General features: G+C 53.1%; 1 protein-coding gene across 1 annotated transcript in view; it reads right to left on the reverse strand.

Moving 5' to 3' along the window:
* Nucleotides 1-10,768, reverse strand: part of AFAP1L1 (actin filament associated protein 1 like 1) — a 68,144-nt gene extending 57,376 nt beyond the window's left edge. The window contains exon 1 of the mRNA XM_045284717.1: nucleotides 10,629-10,768. Coding sequence (XP_045140652.1) covers nucleotides 10,629-10,768 — 140 coding nt within the window. The remainder of the gene's footprint in view (nucleotides 1-10,628) is intronic.
* Nucleotides 10,769-11,762: the final 994 nt, after the last annotated feature.

An 11,762-nucleotide genomic window follows, 5' to 3' on the forward strand; every position in this document is an offset into this window, starting at 1 on the left:
GTGAATGAATAAGCATCTCAGCACTAGCAGGGGTCTCCACACGGCTGCTCCAGCACCCAGGGCTGCATCGGGATAGGTCCATGTGGCATCTCCTTGGGGATGTCTTGTAGGAAGTCAATCTTGCAAGCTGAAGCAGGGAACTGCTAAGGCAGCTGCACCCTCACAAAGCAAGAGACCTGACAGCTAGAAAGGTGAGGCTCACCACCCATTTATCCCTCCACCTTTCAATTAGCCCCACATGTGATTATCGGCCAGGTTGGCACAATTAATGAACTCAACGTCATATGCATGCGAAAGACAGACACTGAATAAGGAAGACCAAAGAAGAATGATACATTTGAATTACGGTGTTTGTGAAGAATATTGAAAGTACTATGGACTGCCAAATGAACAAACAAATCTGTGCTGGAAGTCCAGCTAGAATGCTCTTAGAGGCAAGAACCTCAAGACTTCGTCTTACATACTGTGGACCCCAGTCCCTGGAGAAGGACATCATGCTTGGTAAAGGAGAGGGGCAGTGACACAGCAAGATCCTGGACTAGATGGGTGGCACAGCGGTTGCAACAATGGGCTCAAACATAAGAACAATGATGAGGATTGCACAGCACCAGGCAGTGTTTTATTCTGTTATCCACAGGGTTGCTATGGGTTAGAACGGACTCGACAGCACCTAACAACAGCAACAACAACAACCACCCAACAAGGAGCTCTGCTGGTGTGGTGAGGTCAGCGGTTTGAACTCACCAGCTGCTCTGTGGGAGAAAAAAGAAGCTGTCTACTCCGGTAATGATTTAGAGCCTCAGAAACCCAAAGGGGTAGATCTAGTCTGACCTATAGGGTCAGAATCAACTCCCAGGCGGTGTGTGAACGTGTGAAGCACCCAACGTAACCTGCTTTGTGGACTTGGTTCTCATGTGGATATGGCTGCCAACTAATTGCACCCTGTCGTTACCTTCTGATCTTAACACACACACACAAAACGTGCATGTTAACTAACCCACATTGAGCAACTGAAACTGGTCCACTTCAAGTCCTACTTTCCCACTCACTGGAGTCGCTGGGTGGTGCAAACAATTACCACTTCCTCAGCTGCTAACTGAAAGGCTGAAAGTTCGAGTCTCCCCAAAGCGCCTTGGGTGAAAGACTTGGCAATTTAGTTTTGAAAACACCAGGCCTATGAAATGCCTATGGCGTATGATTCTACTCTGACACACATCAGATCACCATGAACTGGTATCAGCTGGAGGACAATTGGTTTTCTTGTTTCCCTTGCTTCCTATCTGAGTGTCTTAGGGACATCTATTTGCCTTATGTTTTATGAGCACCTTATGCTTCATGTACATCATGGGTGAGACATGAGCACATTGACCTCATCAGGGGAAATGAAGGTCTAATACATGTGGCAGTGCTTAGAACTGTGTCTGGCACATAGTAAATATTCAATAAATGTCAGATCTGTATACGATTCTGTTAGGTAGCTTAGCATAGGGACTGGGGCATCCATTGCACATGCTCAGAGGGTCAAGCTTCTGGACAGGAAGGGGTGGTACACCTAGGTGGGTGTTGCACCTGGATTGGCCCATCTGGGCCAGGTGAATTCAATTCAGCCAATGGGGTCGACCAGGATCATCAACCACGCCTCCCAGCGGAGGAATTGAAAAGGTGGGATTCTGCTTGACTTTCTCTGTGGAACAGCTTCTAGGCAGGCTGTACAGGAGTGAGGGGCCCTGAGGGTGCCTGTGTGAACCTGAAACTTCTATCCTAAAACTCACTTGGATCACAATCCAGGCTTTGGAGTGAGTTCTTTCTCATGTGAAGCCGAGGGCCAAGGTCAATCTCTCCTATGAGAGCTAACGATTCTTTTATTACTATGGTAAGCCCTACTGCTTTACGTGCACCAGGTACATAATGTGGTTATGACAAGGAGTACCCCCATTTTGCAGGTGTGGGGACTGAGCCTGGAGGGTGGGAAGAACACTGGAGATGTTCCTTGGTGGCATTTCCTCTGCAGAGCTTCCCTGACCCTCAGAATGGACACAAGATAGCGCTGCAGACCAGGCTGGTAGAGATGCTCCTTCATTTTGTGGGCTCAGCAATCTCCAGCCTTTTCCAAGTAGCTGCAGATCTACCCAGCCGGGGCCAGGCGGACGTCTTCCTTCCTTCCTTTGAATTTACAAGCACTTCTCTCTGGAGCAAGGGAAGGCCAAACCGTGGGTAGAGCATCAGGGGGGCAGCATTGCTTATCACTAAAACAAACACTTCCTGTTGTCCCCCAAGCGAATCAGAAAGACCATGGTCCATGTGGGCTGGAGACGAATGAAAGGCCGCAGCGAAGGGGACCCAGCGGCAGAGCCAATGCCTCAGCGCTTATTGCTTTCAGGAGTTAAATATAGCTCCTGTGCATGAGGGAGCCAAGGGCAGTGAGGTCACCCAGCAAAGCTTTTGTGTGTGTGAGTTGCCGGATCGCGGAAAAGCGAATATTCTACGTGCTGGAGGATAGTGCGTGCCTCCCTCCACAGAACAGACATGGCCAAATTGATGAGGGAGGGAGGTGCTACGAGACAGAGGGAAGGAGGACTGGGGGTTTAGTATTGGAGGACTTGGTTTGGATGCTAATGCCTCCCACTTACTAGCAGGTCGATCTGGGTAAGTTACTTTACCCCTCCGAGACCGGGTTTTTAAACCGCACGGGTTATTATTAGGGACGGCAGACTGGCACAGGTCTCTGATTTACTGTGTATTCCAGGAAGATGGATGTTGTGAGCTAGTGAGGGAAGAAATGCAACGACTTCTGGGTGACTCAACCAAGAGGCAACTCACAGCAACGACCATTCTTCAGGCCAGGGCGATTCGCTCAGCGCAGCTCTTCTGAACAGTAGCTCTGCCTGGGTTCCTCCTATCTCTAGAGGGGAGACCCTCGCTTCAGGGGGTCTTGTTTCCCAGCTCTGGGCTATGGCAGGGCCAAGCCTGGAGCTTCCTCTCATCCATTTCCGGCTGGGGGAGAAGGGTGCTCTGCCTCACAGGAGGGGGTGGGGGAAGCCGCTGACTTCCGAGGAAATAACTTTTGGCTGTGGCACCGGGTTCTCCCAGAATTGTTCTTTGTCTGCAGATTCCTCCCTGTTGAGCTCACAAAGGAAATGGTTCCAGGAGGAAGTGGAAGACTGTGACCCACACAGGCTCACTCCCACACACAAGATGGCAGCTGTTTCCGTTTTCAGCCCCGTCTCCTTCAGCCACAGAACCAGTCCTGTGAAGTGGCCGGAGACACAAAATGATAAAAGCAGGAGCGAGTACTTCTGAGCTTGTGAGTGATGTACCAGGTGTGTGTGGGGCATTTTGCACGGATTACCTCATTGAATCCTTATCATGACCCTTTTTGCACAGATTACCTCATTGAATCCTTATCATGACCCTGAGGCAGGAAGTGTCTTCTCCCATTTCACAGAAGCACCAAGTGAAGTCCAGAGACGCACAGCCCTTTATCTAAAGGCACACAGCTAACAGCGCTAACATTCGAGCTTAGACTTAACTCTAGATCTAAGCTTTCAACGGCTGCACGGTAATACTCTCTAGACTGCCCTTCTAACAGGGATCCCCCGAAAAGCTTGCTGGACCCGGATGTGAGCTCCCAGTGACCATTCCTCACTGCTGTTCATTGATCAGGATGCAGGCACCATGCCTGGGGTGGGGAAGTCTGAGTGTGATAGACCTGTGTCACCAGCAGTCTTGGGATGACATCTGGCTAGGGGTATCTGGGTGTGCAAGTAATAAGTGACAGACATTCCATCTCATCTTTCAAATTACTGTTGTCAATGGAATTCCAGAGAGATAGTTCTTAAAAAGGCAACATGCTCAAGGTAGGCTTTGAAACAAGGAAAGTGGTTAAGCTGAACCCTTGTTTGGTTTTGGGACTTTAGAGGCAACTTCTGGTTGAAGGGTTAAAGAGTAACTCAAGTCACTTCGGGGATCATCTACCTTCCACGGTTCCGGGAAGTCTGGACTCCAAGAGAATTTCAAATTCTGTTTGGCATCCCCCCCCCTTCCATCAAGATTCTTCTGAGGATCACGTCTCTTCCACGGAACCAAGGACAAGGTCAGGCGTGGAGCTGGGCACCTCTGGCCCTTCTGCTCTCGTGACAGGAGGCAGTTGCTCATGAAGGCAGTCAGCCACACAGCCCTTTTCTCCCGGTGGCTCACTCTGCGCCTTTCTCTGTTGTTCAGGAAATAGAAAGCTACTACAGTACTACATTTCAAGATTTCAGTTGTTTAAACTGCCTAAAAGGATATAAACTACACGACCTCTTCCGTGGCTGACCTGCTCTCTTGAACATTGTGTTGATTAGACTCTCCTCTATTGCTGCCCGTCATTGCGGTCACTCACCTGGACTGGTGGGTCCCAGTCTATTGTGGGAATATTCTCTGGGCTTGCCCTATGCCTGCTGCCTCCTTCAACTCTATATGGCAGGAAGTTGTCTCCGTTTTGTTGACCGAAAACTGAGGCCTACCGAGATTCAGGGACTTGCTGGAGGCCAGGCGTGACAGGGTTAGAGTCATCCTGACCTAGCATTCAGTGTTTCCTGTGCTTCTCTGTGGTGGATGGAACGGAGACAGTGCAGCCAGAAGCCCAGCTCCATACTGGCTGGCTGTGTGACATCGGCCAAGTGGCTTCCCATCTCTGAGCCTCGGTTTTCCCACCCGCAGTGTGAGGTGATGATGACAATACAGTGTCTACCTTACAAGCCTCCTGCCCATCCCACCCCTTCTGTGGGAGATGCTTTGTAAAGAGGTAAAATGTGTTTAAGAGCACATGTCCCACCGCCCCCCCAATGAACAAGAGGACATGAGCAGGGCCCAGGGGACGACAATTACCAGCAGACAGATAAGGATCGGCTCACGGAAGCCTCAGTGTGAGAGAGTACCCAGCACCCCCCCCCAACAAGTGCTCGAGCTGCACTCATCGATAGGAACACAGCAATCAGCTTTGCTCCGATCACTGGAGTTATTATTATTTACGATTTCCGGCCCGTTTTCCATATCTGAGACCCATGCCCATGCCGTTTGCTTGTGGTGTGTCCACCACATGGCCTGTCTTCTTCACCCTGCCGCCCCGTGAACTGTCAGGACCCGGGGCAGGTGACTTAACTTCTCTGGGTGTCAGCGTCATTTTCAAAATGGGGACATTAACACCGACCCCTCTCGGGGCTGTTCAGAAGATCCAGGGTGCTATTCTCCAAAGGGCCTTGAACAGCACCAGAAACGCACTGAGCTGCCTGCTGCCGTGGAAAACCGCTCCAGTTTCCAGGTGGTGCCTGTTCACCAGGTCTGGATTTAGGTGTCTTCCAGGCAGGTGGGGCCACCCTATCCTACTCTGGAGGGCAGAGGATGTGTTCAGTGGCCTTCTCCATTGAACTGTGAGGCTTCAGGGAGCAGGGGGGTGTCTGCCTCACTAGCTACCTCGGCTGCCCCGGGCCCAACACAACGACAGGCCCACAGCAGGTGCATCTCGAGGTATTATGAGGAGGGGCTCACGGACAAAGGGATCCAGAAATCCTGCCCATGACAACTGCCTCCAAGGATGGAGGGCTCACTGGGGCTTCCTTGGGACCCTGGGGACAAGCCTGGGCCCATGGGTGGCAGCTCCAAGAACACAGTATTTGGCTCACGGTTTAGAAGAACGTTCTAGCAATCTGAACTAAGAAGCAAGAGGGCTGTTGCTTCCCAGAGGGGCAGTGCCCAGGTGGAGCAGTCCCTGGCAGGAGAGTTCGGGAGGAGTTGGTGGGTAGTTGAGGCACTGGGGCGAGTGGGGGGTCAGAAGCGCCCACAATCGTGCCTTCACTCTCCCCTCTTGGTTCTCCCAGGTGTGAGCAGAAGGCTGCAGCGAGGAGAAAGGGAGATGGCACATACAGCGGTAACTTTGTGTCAGGCACTGGTGAGTCCTTTGGTCAGGGTTTGCTGCTAACATTTTTGTTAGCAGTCCCGGATGGCTGAAACAGTGCTTGAGGATTAGTGTAGAAACTAAACTTACCTTAGGCTGTCTGAGACCCTGGGCACTTTCTGTGGGAGGCTCAAGTGAGGACTCAGAAGGACAGCGAATGGCACCACGTAGGAAGTTCTCCCTCTTCCTTCCTGTCTGCCTTCCTGGCCTCTCCCCTGCCAAGGCCTCCCAGGGCCAACCCTGGACTTGGTTCTGGGCCAGACTCCCCTCCTGGAGCCCAGCTACCTAGGGCCGGTGCATCGCACCACTGGCCTGTTTCCTGCCTCCTGTGGGCATGGAAACCCAAGAGATGGTTGAATGGCATGAACACAGATGTCTCCCTTCTTGGAGGGCTCCAGACCGAAGTCTCTTTTGCTGCCCCTGATGTTGCGATGGTGCGTTCAAGCTGTTTTTGGCCATAGCGGTTCTCTTCTAAAGAATAGCACTCCCCATAGCATCTCTTAGGCTGACATCTTTGCAGGACCGAGGGCCAGGCCTGGGGAGCGGGTGGTGGGCTTGAACTGCTGACCTCTGGCTCAGGGGGAGGGTGGTCCCGCTCTTAACCACTGTGCCAGGGGCCTCCCCTCGGTGCCGGCTGGGAAGCCGACTCTGTATGATGACCTCTATCGGAGACTGGGCAGAATGGAAGGTGTATCCCCAGAGGCTCGAGTGCTCTGCACCCAGCTGCTAACTGGAAGCTTGTTGGTTCAGACTCTTCCGGTGCCACCACTGAGGAAAGGCCTGTGATCCACTTCTGTAGAGATTACAGCCAGGAAAACCCGACGGCGCCATTTTATGCCGGGCGGGCTCGCTAAGGGTCAGGACTGACTCCATGCCATTGGTGGCTGTTGCTGCCGCAGCTGCAACCGCAGTTCTCGGTTCGTCCCTGAAGCACTCCGGTGCATTAACCTGACGCTGCCTGGTGCCCACTGCAAATACGTACTGCAGCGCCAGCCGCTGCATGTCCTCCCGGACGCAAGCTGGCCTGCACAGCACTCCCAAAGTGCAGCCCTTACCGCACCTTAGTCGCTCTCAAGCTCTCCGCTCGCTCCCCAGAGCCCAGAACACCAATCTCCCTTGGCGGCGCCGTGATGAAAGCTCTTGGCAGGCTCTGCGCATGCCCGGTCTCCCTTAAGCCCATCCCTTCCAAGGGTGGGCACGTGAATAGCGGGAGTGAAAGGATTCTAGTCTGATGGATTCAAAAGGCAATCATTTACACGTTGGGCTCTTGAGCATTAGCACCGCCCCCCCCTACACGTGCGCACGCGTACACACACACACACACACACACACACACACACACACATCTGACTTTTAATGGGACACTTTCCCAGCACTCAGCGCTTGCCCGCATGGATCGGTTCTCACTCAGAGGTGGATCCGATTGTTATCTCCGCTTTCAGTGGAAGAAACGCGGAGGGTGAAATGGAAGGAGTGGAGCCAGGTTCAGAGACCAGCCATCTGACACCACTGCCAAGGCACTCGGCCGGTGTATTACTTGCTTCTATTCTTAGTTACAAATCACACGCAGCCCAGCCCCTGGCACCCCACCACTGCCAGTTAGGGACTTGGAGGATGGGCCCTTCTGCAGGAGGCCGCAGAGGCTCCCCGCAATGTCTCCGTACCACCCTGGCTCTAGGAGCTCTCGGCACACCGACCTGCTTAGCCACTAGAGCAGATGTGCATGGTCCTGATTTTCCAAAATCATTGCCCGCGCCATTCTAACCCCCAGTGACCCTACAGGACCCAGCAGCGCGGCCCCACAGCGCTTCCAAGGCTGCGATCTTTATGGATGTGGACTGCCGCATGTCCCTCCCACGGAGCGGCTGGTGGGTTCAAACCAGTGCCCTTGACCTGCACTTTCCCGCTCAGTCAGGGCCAAGGAAGGGAAAGCAGAGCAGCCTCAAGTTTGTGGCGTGTGGGTGGATTGGATGGTAACTGAGATGGGAAAAAGGCTAGCACGTGTGTGCTGCATAGAAACCAAATTTCTTGACTGGTACAGCTGGAGACAGTGGGGCCCTGAGCACAGATGGCGACTCGCAGTGCCCTTTTGAATGTGCGCTGCTTTCCACAACAACACAAAGCGCACTACACAAGCAACCTCACTGACATGGGGTCGATTCTGACTCATATAGAGATCCTACAGGCCAGGACAGAACTGCCCCGTGGGTTTCCGAGACTGACTCTTTATTGGACTAGGAAGTCTCTCTCCCGAGGAGTGGTTGGTTAGCAGCCCAACACGCAACTTACTGGCAATTATGCGATCTCCTGTATTAGGCTCCCACGCCCCTCATCTTTCCAACCTGGAATTCCAGGGCTGCGACCTCCAATTTTTCCCATTCCAGCTATCACGTTACAAATTTTAGTTGTGTCGACCATGACCAAACTGGCTTGAGCCAGTTCAAAGCTCCGGTCCCCATCTTCCCAGCCTGGAATGACATTCTCCCAGTGGTTCTGAGGTGTCTCGCTAGAAAGGGTTCCTCACCCCCCTTGTTGTTGGTCGGTGTCATCCAGTGGATTCTGACTCACAGAGACCCCGTGTGATGTGACGAACGGCCAGAGGCTTCCCTAGGACGTTATCTGTGCGGAATCAGATGCTCCCAACCCAAACGAGCAAACTCAGAGCTGACTCATCGCAGCCCTATAGCACCGAGCGGAACTGCCCACCCCTCTGGGTTTCAGGTGATGACTGTGTGGTGAGCAGTCCCACCCATGAGCCACAACACCAAACTATGGACCTTTTATCGGCTCTCTTACTGTAGCACCACTAGGGCTCCTTGTCCATTCCATACTCTTTTTGATGGGCACAAGGCAGAAGACTTCGTGTCACAGTGATCCTGAGAGACGGTCTTACTTTCCCTGATACTCCGGGAGGTTCTAGGGCACAGGGACCCAAAGGCCCCTCTGTCGCCCCTCAGAGCTGCACCTGGCCCTCGGCCGGTGGCCAGGAAAGACGAGCTGTCTCCCTGGCTTCCTCACATACTCCCAAGAGATCAGTTTCCTTCTGTGTCTGAGTGGAGCTAAAAAAATCCCTCTTGGTTTCCGATCAGCAGGACCGGCTCTCAGCAAGCCCTGGGACAAGAATGGACAGGAAGAGTCAATATTTATTCTACAGACGAATACATCTGATTCCATCTTCAAAGAAAGCTTTAGTATAAATTATCATAATCTCTCTGTTCTAAGATGACATTGATTTGAAGATGTTTTCATCCACTTAGTAACAGCTTTTAAAAAAAAAATAAATCAAAAAAGAGACACAGAGAAAGGAGTGAGTTAATACGTCCAAGGGAAGATAGGCCCTGATTTTTTAAAAAGGTGACTTCATTCACTGTCATCGAGTTGGTAATGACGCAGTGACCCAACAGGGGAGGGTAGAACTGCCCTGTGACTCTCTGGGATTGTAACTCTGTGTGGGAGTGGAAAGCCCAGTCTTTCTCCCGAGGCAGGGCTGGTGGCTTCAAACTGCTGACCTTGCTGTTAGCAGCCCAACGTGTACCCACCATGCCAAGGCTCCGAAGAAAGTGCGTCTTAGCATCAATGAAACGAACAAACAAACAAGGTCCCAACTCAAATGTTAGCACTCTTCTTTTGACTCGAGTGCTCTCAGCAAAACAAGAAACACTCCGTAGCCCTTCAGTAACCCCCGTGTGCAAACGGTGCCGAGCTCAGACAGTAATGGAGAGGACGGCAGTGTGGATGCACCCAGAGGTGCCTGGGAAGAAAGGCCTGGAGATCTACTCCCACAAGGCCACGGCCATGAAAACCCAGTGGAAGGCGGATTGACTCGTGGATCGCCAGGAGCTGGCCTGACGTGATGACAGCCAGTTGCATCTCCTTTGGTTTTAGCATGGGCTATGTTGTGGCCCAAACTCCCAGCTCAGAACCCCTGTGGACTACTGGGCTAGCAAGTGTTGGTCATGGCCACCAGGCCCCAGTGGCAGCCCCCAGGCGCTGCAAAGCCACCGGGCAGGTGTTCTCCCTGACAGAGATGTCTGCGTTCTGTGGAAAGCAGTCTGTGTGTGTGTGTGTGTGTGTGTGTGTGCATGGTATGCTCTTAGGCACACCCCTGGAACCTCAGTTTACCCACTTGCAAAAGGAGGTGTAAAGGACCAGGTAAGTGGGTTTCAGACTCCGTTGTGGTGGAGCGTACAGGGAGCAGGTGGGATGCAGTGGGCTCCACTGGGTATCCCCATTCCTGCTTCCAGCAGGGCAGCCCTGTTTCATGGAAACTGCCTTTGAGGTCCTTCCAGCATGGTTGTATGGAGAGACAGTGCTCCACTGCCTATTCAGGCTCCCCCTCAGAATCCCTCTCATCCCAGGCCCTCAGGCAGACACCTCCAACCTCTCAAGAGTCTAATCCAAGCATCAGCAACATCGTTTCTATAAAGGACCAGGGAGTAAATATTTTAAACTTTGTGGGGGCAGAGGGTCTTTGTTGCAACTACTCGATTCTGCCTTTCCGGTGGAAGCTGCATTCCAATAAAATGTTAGTGATCAAAACAGAGGGTAGAGTGGGCTGGGCTCCTGCCCATTGCTCACACAGATCCTTCCACCTGACCGGTGAGGAAACTGACATGCAAAGAGGGGTTGAAGGAAGTGCGTGGAAACCTCAGCTCCTAGCTCTCTCAGTGGGTCAGGTTCCATGCCTTCTCACACTTCTCCCTGGCAGCCCTCCCCGCTCGGCTGCTTAGGACCCAGGAAGCTCTGGTCCTCCTGGATCTGGCAGTGCCCCGAAGGGCCCCAGCAGGGTTTGTCGTCCTCCACCTGAAATGTCACTTGGGGAATCCCAGCCATGTCCCTAGTGGGGGTGGAGGGCAGAACCGGGCAGGGTGTGGTTCTCCGTGCCACAGCTGTCAGGCTGCAGTGCGAGGGGCAGAGGTGGCACCACATAGCACGCATTCCAGCGCTGGGGGATTTACCAACAGCAGGTTCTGCAGAAGGCAAGCCTGGGAGCTTTTTATAGCCCTCTAATATTCTGCAGGAAAACTGATCTCTTGGAGAGAGATGGGGGCATATGTATCTTCTAAGCACCCTTCCTTCCCCCTGCTGGATAGTCCCTAGATGCCCACAGTGAGAACTTGGGGCAAGAGTTGCTGTCGAGTGAGCGAGGAGGCGATGCCTTCACGTAGACGCAGAAGAGATCTGAAATCAGTGCAGAGAAGTATTCGAAAGGCCAAAGCCGAGGGAGGGGGGGGGTGATGATCCCAAGTCTGGGTGGTGGGGGCTCGGGCCGCGGCAGGAAGTCCCATCACAGGGAGGTGGAAGAGCAGGGTCATCTCTCTGGATCCCAGTTTCTGCGTCTGTCCAATACCAAGGATGTCTCCGCCGGCCGGCTCACAGCACTGCTGCCTGAGCCCAGAGAAGCCACTGAGGAGAAGGAAGAGTCTGGAGGGTCCCCAGAAGGAAGGCTCTATCTGTCAAGGAGTCCTCCTTCTTGTCCACCGTGACCCCCAGGGAGTGGCCACTGAGAACACACCTCTGTGCACCCGAGGTCGCCCAGCCTCTGCAGCAAGCACTTCAAAGATACCCACGCCTCCCTGGTGCTACGCTGAGATGGACACACTAGGGAATGGGAAAATGCTTCTAGAAGTTAAAAAGCTGCATAAAAACGTATGTTCTCAACTCACAGACGCAAGTGGCCCAGCTGGGGTTAGACATGGGAGCTCCCCTCCCATGTTCGGACCCACTTCCACTCTGCCACTGTGATGCTGGGACACTTACAGGAGGTTCACGCTTCTCAAGCAGGGTTCGCACACCCTGGGAGTCCCCAAGGGAGGGCAGGGCAGGG

Source organism: Echinops telfairi, unplaced genomic scaffold (genome assembly GCF_000313985.2).
Source record: "Echinops telfairi isolate 266 unplaced genomic scaffold, ASM31398v2 ScPeMD7_7469;HRSCAF=8507_0, whole genome shotgun sequence".
NCBI classification, from domain to species: domain Eukaryota; kingdom Metazoa; phylum Chordata; class Mammalia; order Afrosoricida; family Tenrecidae; genus Echinops; species Echinops telfairi.